This window comes from Diadema setosum, chromosome 7 (genome assembly GCF_964275005.1).
Source record: "Diadema setosum chromosome 7, eeDiaSeto1, whole genome shotgun sequence".
NCBI classification, from domain to species: Eukaryota; Metazoa; Echinodermata; class Echinoidea; order Diadematoida; family Diadematidae; genus Diadema; species Diadema setosum.
The window spans coordinates 8,479,319-8,499,702 of record NC_092691.1 but is presented as its reverse complement, the minus strand read 5'-3'; the positions used below and the strand labels follow the sequence as shown (position 1 = coordinate 8,499,702).

General features: G+C 42.4%; 1 protein-coding gene across 1 annotated transcript in view; it reads right to left on the bottom strand.

The window, feature by feature from the left end:
• The window catches only part of LOC140230677 (uncharacterized), a 51,560-nt gene that overhangs the window by 29,276 nt on the left and 1,900 nt on the right, over positions 1–20,384 (bottom strand). Inside the window, exons 2-8 of the mRNA XM_072310817.1 lie at positions 18,127–18,361; positions 16,315–16,533; positions 8,323–8,435; positions 7,354–7,545; positions 6,929–7,019; positions 4,661–4,832; positions 385–4,097 (exon numbers count right to left, since the gene is read on the bottom strand). Coding sequence (XP_072166918.1) covers positions 385–4,097; positions 4,661–4,832; positions 6,929–7,019; positions 7,354–7,545; positions 8,323–8,435; positions 16,315–16,533; positions 18,127–18,361 — 4,735 coding nt within the window. The remainder of the gene's footprint in view (positions 1–384; positions 4,098–4,660; positions 4,833–6,928; positions 7,020–7,353; positions 7,546–8,322; positions 8,436–16,314; positions 16,534–18,126; positions 18,362–20,384) is intronic.

The window sequence follows — 20,384 nt, the reverse complement described above, 5'->3', positions numbered from 1 at the left end:
CTTACAGTTATATCTTAACTGAAAATATGACATACAAGTACTACCTCATCCGCCATCTTAGTCATGTCATGCCATTTCAGATATATTACATTCTAGACAAACCGTCTGCATTCCCATTTTTGCTACCGCTCCTGTGCTCAAGTTTCATTGAGTGTGTCTGTAGTGCCAGACTCCATCTCATCAGTCTTGGGTTTTGATTTTTCATCGTGTGGAGCCATTTCAAAGGATTGTGATCGGTCTGTACGAGGAACTGTCGTCCAAACAAGTATGGCTGGAATTTTTGGATGCTCCACACGATTGCCATACACTCTTTCTCTATAGTGGCATACTTTTGCTCTCTTGGCAGTAACTTTCTGCTTATGTATGCCACTGGGTGATCATCACCTTCATCATCCCTTTGACTCAAAACTGCTCCAATTCCCCTTTCTGAGGCATCTACCTGTACGATGAATTCTTTGGAGAAGTCAGGATTTTTGAGCACAGGTGAGCAAGCAAGGGACTTCTTCAGGGACTCAAATGCCTGGCCACATTCGTTGTTCCACCTAACTAGTCTAGGTTCACTTTTACGAGTGAGGTCCGAGAGTGGGGCTGCCACTTTGCTATAGTTTGGAATGAACTTCCTGTAGTAGCCTGTTAGGCCCAAGAAGGCTCTGACATCCGTCTTTGTTGCAGGCTGCGGGTAATTCATTACTGCCTCCACTTTAGCTGGTTCGGGTTTCACACAACCCCCTCCCAAAACAAACCCCAGATAGAGTACCTCCCTCCTGGCGACTTTACACTTACTGGGTTTTGCTGTTAGGCCTGCTGCTCTCAACCTTTCTAGCACTTCCCGGACATGGACCAGATGCTGCTCCCAAGATTCACTGTAGATGATAATGTCATCTATGTACGCAGTCGCAAACTTGCTTAATCCACGCAGCACCTGATCTACAAGCCGCTGAAAGGTGGCTGGCGCGCCCTGCATCCCAAAAGGCATCACATTGAATTGAAAGAGGCCAAAGGGTGTAATAAATGCAGACTTTCTCTTTGCATCGTCGGTTAGGGGAACTTGCCAGTACCCTTTTGTCAGGTCGATCGTGGTCATAAACTTGGCCTTTCCTAGCTCGTCTATGATGGCTTCTATATTGGGCATTGGGTATGCGTCAAATTCAGTCACTTGGTTAAGTTTGCGATAATCGACGCAAAGTCGAAGGGTGTCATCTTTCTTTCTAACAATCACAAGGGGGCTAGCATATGGGGAATCGGAAGGGGAGATGATTCCCGCATCCAACATCTCATCTAGTTCTTTCTTTACTGTATCTTTTAACGCATGTGGGAGTCGGTATGCCCTCTGTCTGATTGGGCGGTCATTTGTAGTGATTAAGTCATGTCTCACTACATCCGTCCGTCCAGGTTTGTCACTAAGGATGTCGCTATACTCCCCTACTAGGTCAGTCACTTGTTTCGTCTGTGCATCTGAGAGGTAGTCTGGTATCTTGACCTCAGATGGGGACACTTCACAGGTCATTGACTCGATGACCTCGTCTAATTCCTCACACTCGGCACTTTCAACGTCTATGTACAATGTACTCTCCCGCTCTCGCCACTCACGCAGCATGTTTGTATGAAACACGCGGTGTTTCTTTCTTTTGTCCCCCATCTCAATCACATAGTTAACGTCACTCAGCTTTTGTATCACTGGATAGGGGCCTTGCCATTTAGCCATTAGCTTATTAGTGCTGCATGGGAGTAGCACCAGCACTTTTTGGCCTACATTCAGGTCTTTTGCTCTGGCTTTCCTATCATACCACACTTGTTGTTTCTTCTGGGCCATGGCTAGGTTTGTCTGGGCTGCCTTCGTGATTGCGGCCAGATTTTCTCTGCTCCTTAGCACATACGTCACTATGCTCTCTTGTGAGGGAATTTCACCTGTCCAGGTCTCCCGAATGATATCTAGGGGTCCCCTTACTCTGTGCCCATACAAAAGTTCAAATGGGGAGAATCCCGTTGATTCTTGGGGAACCTCTCGGTATGCAAACAACACATAGGGGATGAGTTCATCCCAGGTCACATCCCCTTCTGTAGTGTACGGTTTCAGCATCCCCTTCAAAGTCCCATTAAATCTCTCTACCAGTCCGTTGGCTTGGGGGTGATAAGGGCTGGTCCTTAGCTGCTTGATACCCAGACTACTACACAGCTGTTTCATTAGGAGGGACATAAAGTTTGACCCCTGATCTGTTAAGAGCTCGTCTGGAATCCCTACTCGGCTGAAGATCTTTATCAGTTCGTCTGCCACCTTTTCAGCCTCTACTGAGGGGAGGGGTACTGCCTCGGGATAACGTGTTGCGTAATCACAGAGGACAAGGATGTATTTATTGCCCTTTTTGCTTCTTGGTAAGGGGCCCACAATATCCATTGCAACCTTCCTGAATGGCCTGCCGATCACTGGGACTGACACTAGTTTTGCCTTCCCTCCCCGGTACTGACTTGCACACTTTTGGCATGGACCACATGTTTTGCAAAATTCTGCTACATCCCGGAATATCCCTGGCCAGTAGAAATTTTGCATCAGCCTCTGTTGTGTTTTACCAACCCCCAAATGACCTGCCGTCAGATTGTCATGTGCAATATGTAGCAGCTTTCCTCTGTACTGCTTAGGGACTACTATTTGTCTGTATCCCTCCCCTTGGGCTTGATTTGCACCAGACCATTTACGCATGAGCACCCCCTTGTCCACATAAAAGTAGCATTTCGTGTTTCCATCCTCCTCCTCTACTTTCTCCCAAATTGACTTTAGGCCTATGTCCTCTTGCTGGGCTTGAATTAATTCTGTTACCCCCATGTCTAATTGGCTGTGTCCTCTACTTCTTGAGTCTATGGATTCTTTCTTCCCCATCTGTTCTCCTGCTTTGTGGCTACTTTCTTCCCCCTCGTGAGATTCCCCATCCATGGGAGCTTTGTCAGCATCAACTACTTCATCATTTCCCTCATTCATGCTGAGTAAGTCTCTCACACGAACTTGGGAGTTCTCCCTCTCTGTTCTCTCGTTTTCTACCTTTTCTTTTTCCACGCGAGCCTGGCTCCGTGTTACTACCAAGCCCTCTTCCTTTCCACTCACTACGGGCATTTTCAACTCGGGGTCTTCTTCATGGACAAGTTCATTGCCCAGTATCATGTCTACTTCAATATCATCGACTACTCCCACACGAATCCACTTCTGCATACCATAGGCATCACTCGTCAGATGTACTCTGGCCACTGGTAGCTCTTTCTTAATGAATAAACCCCTAACATGGATTGTCTCTCCTGGGATAATGAGGTCAGGGTCTACTACGTCTACTCTAGCAAGGGAATGGGTGCAGCCTGAATCACGCAATAGGCTCACCTTTCTTCCTCCTAGCATAGCCTGGCTAGTGTATGCCTCTAAGAATTTGTGGGGTCTAGATCTACAGAAGTATGCAGGGCCTTGTTTTGCATCCCTTTCCTCCTTTGGGGTAGATTTTTGAGCGTTCTGACAGTTTACTGCTATGTGCCCTAGCTTGCCACACTTATAGCACTGTATCTTCCCCCGACTGCCTTTCTGTTCTTGGTTGTGTACCGGTTTCTGGGGTATGTTTTCCCCTTTCCCGCTCCCAAAACTGGGCTTTCCTCCAGATTTAGGGAATGATCTGAGGTCCTGTCTGCCTCCTGTGTATCCCTGGGGCTTTCCCATTCCTTTTCTACTCTGCACATATTGGTCTGCGAGCCTCGCCATGGCCTGAAGTGTTGGCGGCTCATGATCCCGGAGCCATACTCTTAAGTCATAGGGGACTTGCTTCAACATTTGCTCCATAAGGATTTGCTCCTTCAATTTGTCAACATCTGTGTCTGCTCCCGCCCCCTCTAGCCAACGCCCTAACAGGTCGGAGAGCTTCACAGAGAATTCTGTGTACGTCTCTTCTTTGTCAACTCTCAACTCTCTAAACTTAACCCGGTACGCATCTGGAGTCAGGTCATATCTACGCAGTATGGCTGCTTTCACTGCGTCGTAGTCCCTACTACTCTCTAATGACAGTCTGGCATATGCTTCTCTGGCCTTTCCTGACAACAGTGGGGCCAGTTGTAGTGCCCATACATCCCTAGGCCAGTTATTCAAATGGGCCATCTTTTCAAAAGTACGCAGGAATACATCTACATCCTCCCCTTCTTTGTAAAAGGGAAGTTGCCGCCTAATACCTCCCTCCACCACGCTTGCATTTCCAGGTGCTGCGCCAGGCATGTTTTCACGCTTTTCTTTTTCTAGCTCTGCTAGCCGCACTTGCATTCTCAACTTTTCTAATTCAAAGCGCATGCGCGTTTCTTCTAAAGACTCTTTGCGTGCAGCAGCATTTTGGGCCTCATCCCCATCTGTGCTAACAACAGTCGCCTCTGGCTGAGATGAAACTTGCCCTTTATTTGCCTCTTCTATGCTCTGAACCAACTGATTTCTATTCAGTCCTTCATGTGGCAGCCCCAACTCTTCACACTTTTGCCTCAACTCTTGCATTCTTAACTGACTTAAGTTGCTTTCCCCCTCCATGTTAATACAGTCTTAACAACAACCTGTCACAACACTTAGGATATAACAGTGATTATTTGTAGTACTGTTTACCCCCTCTGCCTTGCCGTGAAATTGACCGAGAGAAGCTCACTTACCCCCTACGATAAGACTTTTGCTCTCCCTGTCAATCGTCCCTGGCGATGTGTTGTGGTCACCCTGCTCAGCTGTCTGCTGCTCCGTGTAGTCTCGTCCCTCCTGGGTCCCAGACTCCGTCCTGACGGCACCGTCCACGTCCTCGTCTCAGCCCGTCCCTGGACCGGCGTCTGTCTGCAACCTGGTCAGCCCAATGTCGGAAGCGTTGAAGACATCACAACTGCGTTGCAGACGACTGACTTCATGCAGCTCAGCTTAGCTTTTCAAATTGTTCTCTCAATGTTGGGACTCGCCAAACTTCTGAGTCTCAAGAAACTGTTCTATAACAGCAACATCACAACCAGCATGGTTGCTACTCGGCTACTCAGGTGATATTTCTGGATCACACAGAAACAGTCTCAACTGATGGTTGCTTGCTTGCAATTTCATGGGAGTTCATCCCACCGCTGCCACCAAGTGTAACGAGGTTTTCAACACTCATGGATGTTGGCGTACCTTTCACGCATCATTCACCTGCACACACACCGGCAGTCGTTGAAAATCAAAGTCCCATTCCACACAAGTCGTATGTGAACCTGGGTGTCCGCTGGACTTTTATTCAGTCGAAAATGATGTGTACAGTTGGAGTGAAATGATTCTTCACTCAATGAGCTACTTGAAGATGTCGAGTTGTAACTAACTATTTTGAGGTCTTGCACCCTGGTTTTGTTTCAGGCTCTCAAGCTTCATGCATATGATTATTTTACTGAGTCCGCCCCTCTTGGAAACCAAATTAAAATGTAACATTAAATATGGCACATAGATGTCCCTCCCCTTGCCGACACAATTAACCAATCATATAGATGACCATTGGTCATCTGATGAATAATTATGAAGTGGACACTCCACAAGGCACTGTCAGCAAAATAAAGACTAGTGTCAGCACAATAAAGACTAGTGTCAGCACCTAGGGACTAATGTCAGCACATTACCCCCTTGTCAACTTAAAGCTAGTACTCATGGGGCAGATAAAACTGTCACTCCTCATCTTGTTTTGACCAGTGTCAGACTTCCACCAGTTATACCTTTTCTTTACAACTGGTATTCCCTTGACTCGATTCCAGGTGCCTACAGCTGACCATTTAAACAAGTGTGATCCCTCTCATCGAATTCAGGATACCTTATGTAACGTGCAAAGAAGGGTCATATCAGCATTTTGAGACACTTTCTTATTCTGTACATTGTCTACCAGGAACACTTTGTTATTATGTACATTGTCTCCCAGAAACAATTTGTTATTATATACATTGTCTCCCAAAATGAAGCTTCTCAGCAATTTCAGCATTTCTCATTTTCGAGAAAGACACTCATCAGCAGTTTGGCTTCTCTTCTACTTTGGATGGTCTGCCTGGACCGATCTGCAGCTCTATGTCCAAGCACAATAATGTGCAATGAATATGTTATTAGTCATATTCATTATGATACGCCCTATATTCCTTATGCTTCGTCACACTTCCATTGTATTGTCTGCAGAGGACATTATAAACTCGCTGCAGTGCATATGTGTTAACAGCCAAATGTTATTACTTGGCCTCTAACATCATTCTGCAGACAGTCACAACGACATACAGAATGGAATCCCATGTCCATATGAGACGATCGTGAAATTCAAAATAGAGCTCAGGAGTCCGTTGATAACAAAATCTACTTGACGACTACTTTCACTTTGACCAATCAGATTAAAGTATGGGGGGGGGGGTCAGTCTAATTGATATGATTAGTAACTAATTGTAGGCCCATTTGGCGCCACCATAACTGACTACATATTTTGTTGCAAATTCAGCAAAATACCACATTAAGCACTGAAGTAAATTCTATTTTCTCCATAACAAGAGGACTCTGGTAGCCAAAACCAGGAACTGACAAGGGATAAAGTTAGGGATCTTTCCTTTAAATTCAAAATGGGTGAGGGGCCTGGACTATACTGGTTTTCAAATTGTATGTTATCCTAGAGAGGAATATTAACATATGAAATTATTGGGAAGCTACTTAAAGGGTAAATGCGCCCTGGAAATCAGTTTGTGTGAACAGAAGCAGAAAAAAATAGACAAACAGGCCAGTGAAAGTTTGAGCAAATTCTGGTAAAAACTGCAAAAGCTGTGATCCTCTCAAGTTGGGACAAATCAAGCACAAAGTGTCAATTCCTCTCTCTTTTTTTTTCTGCGTCTATTTACATAAACTAATGCCAGAGTGGACTTTCCATTGAATACCATCTCTTGACACATTTTCAGGACTTACTGGGGGGCCTGGACCCTGTAGCTGTGGATTGCTTGGAACTGTCCTCGCCAGTGGATGTCATCAATGGCTGCTGCTGGGGCACAGACCAGGACTATTGTGTAGAAAAGTAGAAAAAAAAGTAGAAAAAAAAGACAAACAGAAAGCAAAAATAAGTTGCATATTGGCAGCTCGTCACATAGCAGAACTTTTCGGAACCATTGTAACAGACACAGTAAAAAAAAAAAAGGCTTGCGTGGACATAGTCCCTGGAACTCTGGTTTAAAAGCTAAGGCTCTGTTAAAGTAGGGCTTATGAGACTAGCAAGTTTTACGGGGTGGGGGGGAATAGAGATTAAAAGATGGTAATAGAGAAAGGGTGGGTATGGAACTGAAAGTTCAACCTTTATTATCCATAACCACACCAATTTTCAAAGGAATAATGCTTGCCTCAACAGATTCAGAACTTGACTTGCTCGCATGCTCAGACAGGCTCGAGGATGGGTTGGCCGAATCAACGGTTGCTGGGGGTGACCGTTGCCCATGGTTACGTGCACTCTCTTCCAGCCAGCTGTCCTGGGTGCCTGCCAAGGCTTCTTTCTCCTTCTGTTGGCGATTCAGCTCCTGCTGCCACGCCGGGATCTACATGTAGGAATTTGGTGGGTGGTTTCTCAAGCACATTATTCACAGATCTGGGATTACCATTAATGTTTATACTGAAGAAAATTTGCAAAGAGTTTGCAAGAAATACCCTTTAGAGGGGAATTCCAGGCTAGTTGTAAGTTAGTGTGAAAAGAAAGAGCAGAATCTTACAAGCACAACAGTGAAATATTTATCAATATCGAATGAAAATTAGGGCAGTTATGATATTGCAAAATTTCGCTAATTTCTACAAAACTGTTCCCGTTGAGTTGATTTGAATATTCAAATGAGTGGATGATGTCTTCTTCTCACAATTTCATATCAATTGTGTAAAAAAAAAAATGATGAAAATTCAAAATTTGTGCTTTCAAACTATAAAACATAATGTTATTCATGGCTGACTACATTCAAAATAATAAATCAGCCAGATAGATCAGGATCTGAGACTGGGGCATAATTGCATTTGATCAAAAAATTGGGGATTTCATGATTTAAATTGTGTGGCAAATTGTGAGGGGATAACATCATCAATTTACTATTTGCAAATAATTCACTGAATAGCATCGTATCCATATTTTCTGGCTAAGAATTCAGTCATTCAGCTAAGAACTGGGGATGAAGGAAGATATGTGTATAATTATGTTGGTTAAGTATTGACCAGAAAAATGTTACAATTTTACACCATCTTTGCACTTCTCCTCTCTCACCCTCATCACCCCCCCCCCCCCCACCCTTTCAAAATCTTAGGACTTCTCTTGGGACTGTATTCAAACTTACACCATAGGCGTCTTCACTCTCCTCTGATGTCGTCGTCGATTTGCGTTTCAGAAGAGAGGTCTTGGGCAGATCCCCGACAATGTCATCCTGCCCAACTGTGTAATTCAGATCTTCTGAAAGGAGAGAAATTAGATTCAAAGAAATGAGTGGGAAATTATAGATTGGCCCCCTTAACTACTTAAAGTTACCCCACCAGGAAGAGCTTGGTGAAGTTACAAGAAATATATAAATGTACAGGTTTCAATGAGCTTCCAAGGTTTTGATTATTTTGATATATCTCTGTGTAATAATGCAACATTCTCCAGAAAAATCCAGAAAACTTCTTCCGTATTTGCAGAATGTGGGGCACCAGTAGATAATGGTTATTGAGGAACCAACACTACAGCTTAAATAGTAGATATAAATGCTTTGTGCAAATGTGACAAGCAGTCAGTTTAAGATGATAATCTTTGGAGACAGCATACCAAAGCTTGAATTCATGCACACATTTCAAACTATGCAGCGTGACATAGATTTTACACGAATTTCTGTTCTTGTTGGTATAGATTGATCTGTTTCAATTAAATCTGATGTATTTATTTGATATCAAAGAGTATCAGCAGATTACCTGTGTCAAACTTTGGATCATTTGTGGGTATATGATTGTATCAGGTCTGACTAGATTACACTGCACACTTCCTGGATATTTTACGATATTTGAAATTAATACTTTTGAAATGAAATTTGACCTATGAACTTTCATACTATAATCAAGGAGGTTCGAGAGATGGAGTAACAACTGACTACAACTATTCAATCAGTTGTCAGTTTTCTATGGATGGACAAAAAAATTTCACGGGTGCATTTGTGCCTTTGATGTTCGATGCTTGAAGCCGCCATCTTTCTGAGCAATTTGAAGATTCATTTTTAACGCTAACATAGTATCGGGTATATGCTGCTCGTTTATATATCAAATGCAATGAAATTTCACCTAATGATAAAGCATATAAAACAAAAGTCTATTCCGTTCGAAAATATGTGCAGAAGTGTAAATCTGAGCTGTATTTTGTGAAAGTGTTTAAAATTTTACCCTCATGGAAAGCCGGTTTTATCACTTTTCTCCTCATTTCTGCCAAATGAAACTAATATGCTATCGATCTTCAAGTATAGTTCTTTATAAATTAATATGTCAGATTAGCGTATAGACACGTACAGTTGAGTAATTTTGATATCTATTTCAGCAATACTTGAGCAATTTCTATTCGCGCACCCCCGTGCCTTTACCATTGTCTACTGCCCATCGTTTGTAAGTAGGGATAGTGAAAAGTAATTACCATCACTGTGAGACACAGATGATTTATGCTAACTTATAGCCGGTGACGAGATTTACGTCATAGGCGTGAGTCGAGAGTTTGTTAAGACTGTCGCTAATGGGCAGCGTATATATTTTGCCTTGCCATTTCGACGCCATTTCGGGGTGGTCGAAATTGACAGTTTGGTGGAAAATCAACAAAATATTTTGAATAAGCCCAAAGTTGTGAGTATTTAGATGAGTTAATTTGAAAATATAATTCTTAAATTATGCAAATAATATCATGAAGTATAATTGGAATTCTATTAATAATAACGAAGTACAAGTAGAAGAGGGTTAGCATATTCCACGTGTTCAGGCAGTGCATCACACAAAAGAAATTCAAAGTAGTTAAAATTCCAGTGTGTGGAGTGTGAGGTGTTCACGGCTATAAAGGAGTGGGTTTGTAAGGAGTGTTCATCTTTCAAAGATAAGTGTAAAGTACCAGTAGACTGCACGGTTACTGGCTTATTCTTCCTAGGCAGATATAAGGTACTCCTTAAATTAAAGAAGATGCTCAAAGCATGAATGTCTTTATTTAAAGACAGACGAGATGTTTGTGGATTTTGAGATTTGAATATGGCAGTAATCGTGTTGAATATTAAGAGTAAAAGAGGTTGTATACAGATTCATTCCTGCAAATGCGGATGCATCCACCACAAGCAGTACAATCGGCACAGCACAATCGGTCATTGATACCAGGCACACAAGGCACGTCAACTTCTGTGAAACACGCGGGTGGGTGAAGGAATTGAAAACGGGTGGGACCCTCTTCTACTTGTACTTCGTTATTATTAATAGAATTCCAATTATACTTCATAATATTATTTGCATAATTTAAGAATTCTATTACATAACACTCGTACAAGTATTCCGAGGGTTAGCATGTTCGAAGCAATTGACAGAAGTTGATGTGAATGGATAAGACGTCATAACACAGACGCAAGTCATGCCAGCTGTCTGATCAGTATACCTGACTTTATTACAAAGATGCAGGACATTTTGTCCCTTGTAGTCTTTTGACTCAGCATTATCCCAAACGATAATACAAAGGCAGTTGTCATTAATATAATGTAGAATACATGCAAAGGAGTACTTTCTCTTTAAAATCATATACTGGCGGTTCTTAAAAAAAATTGACATTTTGCCGCCAGAAAAACCACGACTGCCATCCTTCTACTACCTGCTCCTCTTAACAGTCGGACCGCTAGAGATGGTCGTCATCACCGAGAATTACGCAGTAGAATTAAGGACAGCCGAATGATAAGAACCGTCAACAATTGGTTTATGGTAAAAATCTCTGAATGTAGTCACGCGGGACCAATTAGCGATTGACATTATATCCTTTAGGGTCGCCCCGTGAGCATAGGCGGATGAGGCTGATGCGCCTCGAAAACTATGTGCTTGAAATACTGAGGTATCTATTCCTGACAATTTTAGGATGTCTTTCATCCAACGTGCCAAAGTACAGGTGGTCACTCGAGTGTGTGGCTTCCTGCTGGAAACAAAAAGCCTAGTCTCATTGTTATGTTCACGGAGAGGGGCGGTACGTTTAATGTACTCATTGAGGGTTCTTATCACACACATTTTATTGTTCGGAGTGTATGACGGAAACTTGACCGATTGACTTTTCAGAGTATTTTTAACCGAAGTAGTTTTTAACAAATCTGTCATGTAAAAGGTAGCGTGATCTTCAGAAATGGTACATGAAGAAATATCGAGATGGGACAAAGTTTGTGACCTCTGGGCGGAAACGAGCGCCATCAAAGACACTAATTTCTTACTCAATTGCAACAGGGACAAATCTTTATCATCTGGTAAACCAGCGATATAGTTTAGAACAGTAGAAACGTCCCATGTGCTACAGTATTTCGGTTTGGGTGGATTTTGATTGAAAATACCTTTCATTAATCGAACAACATCAGGATGTTGGCCTATTGGCTGACCATTAATTCGTGGAATCGCAGATGATAAAGCAAATCTGTAAGAATTAATTGTAGAGTAAGACTTGCCTTGGGAATGTTCGAAGGCAAGGAAATTAACAATGTCCGCTAAAGTAGGCGCGAGTGGATTGGTCTTTTGTTTATAACACCAATCAGTCCACTGTTTCCAGGCTGAATCGTATTGCTTACTAGTCCCGCTGCGCCAGGAGAGAGCGAGGAGATGGGAAGCTTCTCTCGAAAAACCTGCTGCATCCCAGCGTCTGCTGAGATAGTCCATGCGGCTAGCCTCATTTTTGGTATCGGATGAACAGCGGGGCGTAGGCAGTCCATCGGTAGAAGAAGGGGCGGGGCAACTGTCATGCGAAGAATGGCGGGGAACCAAGGTTGGGTTTTCCATATCGGAGCTATGATGAGTGCTATTCGTGTGTTGTCCGTTTGTAGCTTGTTGAGGACTCTAGAAACGAGGCAAAACGGGGGGAAAATGTACGGAGTTAGACATTTCCATGAGATTGAAAAAGCATCGATAACTTTTGCATTAGGATCGTATTTCCACGACGCATACGATGGCAGTTGCTTATTATTACAAGACGCAAACAAATCGATGTCTGGGTCAAAGGTAGAGGCAACCATGCGAGAAAAGACACTTGGACGCAAACTTAATTCTTTATTCATGTCCCTTCTGGACAAAACATCCGCTTCTTTGTTTGCTTCACCGGCAACATGAGATGCCGAAATCCAAATTCTTCTTTCTATACACCAAGACCAAATGCGGAATGCGATCTCATTAAGTTTCTGTACATTACCGCCCATCTTATTAATGTAGGCCACTGACGTAGTATTGTCTGTTTGAATATGGATGTGTTTATTGCGGAACTCGCTACAGAGGGTAAGCAATGCTTGCTCTATTGCTAGAAGCTCAAGGGCATTAATATGCATGTACCTTAGCTCTGGGCGCCAGACGCCTTGAGAGAAAGAATTGTCATTATGACAAACGGCTCCCCAACCTGTGTTACTAGCATCTGTTGAGACTGTGATTGAGACAGGGGGTTCATGAATGGGGGTTGTAAAATTCTCCGGTGCTTGACTAAGCCACCATCCAATTTCCTCACGTAATATTGTATTAAGAGAGACAGAAGAACTATAATCGTCATTTGAATCGTAAAGAGCTTTTGTCTTTGCCCATTCGAGGGATCTAAAGTGCATTTTCCCGTAGGGAAACGCTAAAAACGAAGAAATAATTGAACCAATGAAGCTGGCAAGGTCGCGAATTGAAACTCAATCGGATTTTAGTAATTCGTCACCCTTTGATTGAATTTTTTGGACTTTTTCTGTTGGCAACTGAAAAGACATTTTGCGGGTATCGATTTGGAACCCGAGAAAGAGCGCCGAATTCGTCGGCGTCATGACCGACTTTTCACGGTTTACAATAAAACCTAAATTAGACAAAAGATGAAAAACATAGTTTGTGTGCTCCATGCTTTCTCGACGTGAGTGAGCAAAAATCAAAATATCGTCCAGGTAAATGATAATTCTAATTCCTCTGCTGCGAATAGCAGCAATCACAGGTTTCATTATTTTGGTAAAAACACGGGGCGCCGAACTGAGCCCAAATGGAAGACATTGGAAGGAATAAAATTTTCCTTCCCAAGAAAAGGATAGATATCCCCAGAGCTCAGGATGAATTGGGACCGAAAAATATGCGTCCTTTAAATCGAGAGAAGTTAGGAAATCATTACGCTGAACCAAATCTTTAACAAACGTAATATTTTCCATTTTAAAATGATCATATTTTACAAAAACGTTCAAGTTTTTGAGATTGATAACTGGTCTCAAATCTCCCGTTTTCTTCCGAATTGTGAAGATAGTGGAAACAAATTTGCAGTCTTCTCTTCGACTTTCTACTATTGCCTTTTTTTCCAGAAGTATATTAATCTCTGCTGAAACAGCTTTCTTTTCGTCCGCACAAAGCGGTATATTATGTGGCATGGAAAATTGACAGGGCGTTCTTACAAAGTCAATTTTGTAACCTGAAATAGCATTTAGAATCCATGTATCGGATGTTATGTGAGACCAATTATCCACAAAAAACTTGAGTCTCCCGGCTTGGGGAATTAACTCACTCTTAGTTTTTTGCGTCAGGCTTGGTTGGGGTGTACGAGGCCCTGTAGGGACGGGTGAAAGGTCGACCGTAGGCTGGGGCCTGGGGGCCAGCAGGTGGCGGCCGGGAAACGGTCGCTGGAGGCCCGGGGCGTCGAAAAACATCCCTTCGCCGCACGGCTTCACGTTGATAGGGGCCGCCGTCTCTGCGACGGCGTTGACGGTCGCGATAGGAAATCGGCTTGCCGGGCGCTACCTTGCGACCCACGTTGAAAGCTTCCGAGACGTTTTTTAACGTCGTGGACAGATTGTTCCCAAACAGGGAGTCCGTAATTGGCACAGACTTTGCGCACAGGCCCTGGTAACGGGGATTGAGGTGTTGTTTGATGTCTTCCCGACGTTTCATACTCGTCTGGTAGCTGGCATAGCCGGCTAGCGTAAGGCCATCGACGGCCAGCCGCTGTAGTTTCTCGATGTCCACGGTCTTTTTGCCTTTCCCGACTTCTTTGAGATATGCTAACATTTCCACAAATGGAAGCAGAGCTTTCACGATATTGAGTTGTAACTTTTGCGACTGGGCATCAGTGGCCCTCGCCCTTGGGGGAAGGGAGTTCCAGATCTCGTGGTCCACGCGCGGCACACAGGCTGCCGAGGCGTTGGCCGGAGGCTTGTATTTTTCTTGTATCTTCTGTATAGCGTCTTTCTGAGGGGGTAGAGTTACCGCCTTGGTGACTCGATCCGCTAAATCGTCATATACAGGCGGAGATACCTTGTTGGCCTCCTCATAAATCGTATCCACGTCCGCCTCCCAAACATCAACCCCTCCTCCGGGGTTGGAAGCTAGAGTGGCTAGTGGGTCATACATCTGACCCGCGGGCGCCTCCGACTGGGAGATAAAATCAGTCCCTGCGATGATACTCAAGAGATCGTCGTCAGCCTCGTGGTCCCGGCCGGGAGAAGATGTTGGATACCGGGTGTTCGGTTCGTGGCCATGCTGCTGGCCTTGGACAGAGCCGGACTCTGCTAGGCGAGAAACTATCTCCGAGAGCCGCCTAATCTCCGCGGCCTGAGATGTTAGTTGGGTCTCTACGCCTTCCTTACTGGGTTGCTGCTCGTCGCTCGACATTCCTGTTACACTGCCGGTCACACATGAAAAAGATGAACACTCCTTACAAATCCACTCCTTTATAGCCGTGAACACCTCACACTCCACACACTGGAATTTTAACTACTTTGAATTTCTTTTGTGTGATGCACTGCCTGAACACGTGGAATATGCTAACCCTCGGAATACTTGTACGAGTGTTATGTAATAGAATAATTAGTGTATGGTTCTGTACTGAAAAGGTGTGTGTTTGATGTACTTATGAACAAAAATATCAGGGTTTATAATCTGATGATGTGATTGTGAAATTGTAACGTTAAGCACATCGTACATATATACATGTACTGTACACCGTACACCGTACCGTACACATGTGAATGTGTTTAACGATGAATGCTGTACGGATATTGATGCATACAATTTGATACAAATGAATGGTGTATAAATCTGATACAGGCTGAAGTAAGGAATTAAATGATGAAAGGGTAATTATCAATATGCCTGTCTGATAATTCATTGGAAGGTGCATAAAACACAAGTTAAGCAAATATATGGAAGATTGATATGTAATATGACAGTTTATTGCCAGAGTGCTGAATAAGTAATAAAAAGAAGTATGATATTAAGTACGATCTAGGATACATATGTAACTCTATTTGGGGGAATTACACAAGTAACAATATGGTCAAACGGAAGTGTAATATAGCATACAGATGTGAGATCTGATATGTGGACACATAAGCAGGATGGAATTAGCAAGTATGATTTATCAATATCATTTAGTGTTGGGTATTAATTGAACATGCCCTTATGAGTATTGGTTGTGTTTATAATTTGCTACAGATTGAACGGCTAGTAGCTAATAGCTAATGTCGGCTGTAGACGGTCTACTGCCAGTTTACTGGAAGGCTGTTGCAGTTCCACAATTAAGTCAGCCTGTCTGTTAACGGTGGCTACAGAGTCATTTCTTGATGTGTCAACTGTCGGTGGAGATCACAATCACAAAGACGAGATACCTTCCTTGGAAAGTGGCTTGTGATTATGCACTGAGACACGAGTCAATTGTCTTCGCATATGAGCGGCAGATCCAGTTTGACACATACTTACAAATATTTTTGAGTGGCGGCTTCGAGCATGGGATCAAAGCGAACCTCCTTGCTATAATCGACCTTACAGCCAAGTCCCTTTTTATACGAGTATCATAATACTGCACATTTCTTTTTAAATATCAATATAGCAGTCTTACATACTAAACCTCGATCGAAAGATTAGAATTCAGAGAGGAAGTGAAATGTATGGCCCGAGCGAGCATACTACAGAGTGACACATGGATTATATGGGCACGTTTGAATTGCAAACTTGCGCTAACATTATGCCAGATTTGAGCCATAGGGGCTCAATTCAAGGGAAAAAATCCTGAGAAATCATTGAAATGGGTGGGGGGGGGGGGCACCAAGGTAGAAGACATATTCCCCTGACTTTATGATTCCACTTTGATTTAATTTGAAAAAGAATACCGTTGCTGGTGTCCGGTCCGGAGGGTGTGGACGGAATGCAGGTGGGTGGTGTTCCATACGCATCCGGAGTCGGGAGGACTACATTGATGGATGAGCCGGAACCGGAGGTACTGCTCTCATGCGCTAGCACAACACCAGAGAACCGCAAACAGCTGACACTCTCTGATGGGGTGCATAGAAGGCTGGAGGCGTCCTTGCTGAGGGATGGTGCGGATTCATCTGCAAGAGATTGGGATTGCAAAAATGGCACTCAAAATGCAAAATTAAACACCATACTCAGTCGACTTTTAAGAGTTAAGTCATATGAATAGCATGGAAAAAGATTCATCAAAGTCAGACATACACAATGCAATACATAATTACATCCGCTAAGGAAGTTATGTTTTAGGAGGCATTGGTTTGTCTGTTTGTTCTGTTTTTGTCTGTTTTCAGAATAACTCGAAAAGTTGTGAATGGATTTGGATGAAATTAACGGGAAAACTTGATATTGACATAGGCACAGATGGTTAGAATTTTTAATCAATCTGGATCAAAGAATGTTTTTTAAATAATTTTGAAGGATCGTTGGAAAACTGGGCCAACAAAAGAGGAAATTCAAGCTGTGTGTATTTGAGATATGCATGCTCAAGGTGCAGCTTTGCAGGAAGCTAAGCAGAGACCACTAAAAAGGATTCTTATCATTGTAAAATAATGCTGTTTTTAGCATATGTGTATATGGGTGAAAATGTGCTATTTGGCAGAGGTCTGCACTCAGAGTGCTTTTCTAGTTACAATGTATGCTTGCATAGCACTCTTACAAAGTAAATCAAGAGGACCTGGTGTCACTACCTCAAAACTCTCCGCAATTTGTATACTGTATCATGAAAATGAAAACATTTGAACTTTACAATTCCATGCCTCTCATACTGCAGGTCCATTTTTTGGTAAATTCTCTCCCATTCTGTTCATTTGGATTTGCTCTATTTATCATGGCTAGCCTGAATATGGTAGGGGAAGTGTACTCTTAACTGCTTAAGAATTTATTATCAACCCAGAGAGATCAAAATGACACACCAGCACGGCTGCTGGATGACTGCTTAAAAACATAGTAAGACAAATTACTACTATGCCTACAGTTTGTACAAGCCACATAAAAGCTAATACTTAGAAGGCAATTTCATAAATGTGGTAACACATCACATAAAGTGTGCATGTTCACTTTGAAAACACTTGTTCACATGAGCATAAATATATAAAAGAAATGACAGGAAAAGTGATATTATACATCTCTAGAAAAATGTAACAGAGTAAACAAACTCATATTTGGAAACTTGTGTTCATATGCGGGTGTTCAAAATATTTCTTAAGTAGTGATGTACTATGCACACAATGAAAAAGCTGTACTCCTGCCAGATTTCACAAGTATTGCTTAACCCATATCGGGCCATCTACGGGATATTCCGTAGTTCGTCCAAACGCCACAGGGGCCACGTACGGAATATTCCGTAATGGATAAAATGACAGATGAATGACGTCATTCACTTCCGCTGAGTACTACGACTGTACTATGCATTGAATAACAACATGTTATATACCATATTAACAAGATTTTTTTCTTCTTTCAAATGAGATATAACTTGTCTATGTTTTTTTCATTGCTTGCTAATGAAGAGCGATTGTTTGGAGAGTTGTCTATTTGTCGGCGTGTGTGCGCGAACGGTGCTGGGCCACTTGGGTGTTTGTGTACACAGGTGCGTTGGCTCGATATGGGTTAAAAACAGAAGCATTCTGTGAAAACTCTGTGACTAAATGCAAGTATTGAATGTTTGCTACCATGCTTAGAGGCTGTGGACTCCTCTGGATTAAAGGGCTCCTCCGGATTAACAGGTTCCTCTGGATTAAAGAGGTCCTCTTGAGAAGAGCTCACTGGGTCATCATCATCATCTGCTTTGGTTACTATGTCAACCCTCGCCTCCATTTCAGAGCTGCCTGGAGCACCTTCTTCTTTTTCCAATTTGTGACCCGTCACCATGCCCTCCTTTTCTGGTTGCTTTGCATTGTTGGAAGCCTGGAAATCAATCAAGGTTTAGACAATGTCAAGAATTGAAAGATCAGATTTCTAGTGGAGAGAAACCATCTCATCAAACATTTGTGTTGCTTTTGCATATACAGGGAACTCTCACCCATTTCTAAAAATGCAGGCAGTTTTTTTTTTTTTAACTTTTACTTCTATTCTGATAACTTTGTCACTAACTTTACCATGTCTACAAACACCATTAATTATACTTTTTTTTAAAAACTTTTATCGTTTATCATAGTCAAGTTGTACATGCCACCACCTTAAAAACATTCAGAAAAGCTGCTCTCCCATGTATTACAACCTTGCAGCCTTCTTCTGGATCACTTATCCTTTAAAAGGAGGATGCATTCAGATTTTACTTGCACAGTGCACACTTTTATTGTAAATAGAGATCATCACCATGGCACCTCCCAATGGCACACATGTGTAGTTTCATCCCAGTATAGCTTCTTGGACAGTGGCGTATCTAGGGAAAACAGCGCCCGGGGCAAGCACGAAAATTGCGCCCCTAATTTGTGAAAAAGTGTTCAACCCCAACCCCATCCCGGTAGGGACTTTAAACAAAGTCCACATGATGCTTTTTCAAGCACTTAAAAGGGATCTTTTTGAGGGTGATTTAAATGTAATGAATTTTGATAGATTTTGGCGAGCGAGCACAGCGAGCGAGCCGAAAATTTTTGTATTTCAGCTTACAAAACATTGAATTCTTGTCATTTTTTGCTTACCAAATCTTACAATTCTAATCAAGGTATAGTGACAGCCTTATAGATATCGATTTATACCAAAAAACTGAGGACTTTAAAAAATACTCTAAATTAGTGCGCGCGAGTGAGCTGAAATTTGTAAATGTCTTCGTCACATCATCACGTATTGTTCTTATATTTTTTTTATATAAACTTTGGCGAGCGAGCGCAGCGAGCGAGCCGAAAATTTTTGTATTTCAGCTTACAAAACATGGAATTCTTGTCATTTTTTGCTTATCAAATCTCACAATTATAGTGACAACCTTATAGATAACGATTTATACCAACAAACTGAGGACTTGAAAAAATACTCTAAATTAGTACGAGCGAGTGAGCCGAAATTTGTATATTTCTGCGTCATCGTTGCGTTTTTTTCTTATCTTTTTTGATTTTTTTCTTGCGCCCCCTTCCCCGTATGTTCGAAACAGTTGGCGTCCTCTTTTGATCCAATCGGCGATCGCTTCAGAACGAATGAAATTGCAGTCGCTGCTCCGTGTAACATTTTTCCTGCTAAATATAAAATGACATGAGTGAACACAATAGACATTACCATTTTGTCCGCGTCGTCGTCACGTTTTGTTCTTATCTTCTTCTCTTTTTTTATACAAATTTTGGCGAGCGAGCGCAGCGAGCGAGCCGAAAATTTTTGTATTTCAGCTTACAAATCATGAAACTCTTGTCATTTTTTGCTTATTAAATCTTGCAATTCTAATCAAGATATAGTGACGGCCTTATAGATAACGATTTATACCAACAAACTGAGGACTTGAAAAAATACTCTAAATTAGTACGAGCGAGTGAGCCGAAATTTGTATATTTCCGCGTCATCATTACGTTTTGTTCTTATCTTGTTTGATTTGTTGTTGTTTTTTTGCGCCCCCCCCCCCCCCCCCCCCCCGTATGTTCGAAACTGTTGACGCCCTCTTTTGATCCAATGGGCGATTGCTTCAGAACGAATGAAATTGCAGCCGCTGCTCCGTGAAACATTTTGCCTGCTAAATATAAAATGACATGTGTGAACACAATAGACACTGCCATTTTGTCATCATCACGTTTTGTTCTTACCTTCTTTTTTATACAAATTTTGGCGAGTGAGCGCAGCGAGTGAGCCGAAAATTTTTGTATTTCAGCTCACAGAACATAGAATTTTAGTGTGAACACAATAAACATTGTCTCTAGAGCAATAGGTGCAATCAATAGTATACGTGCAATCGTACCTTCTGAAATTCTTGTTAAGTTATATCACACTTTGATTATGCCTCAATTAT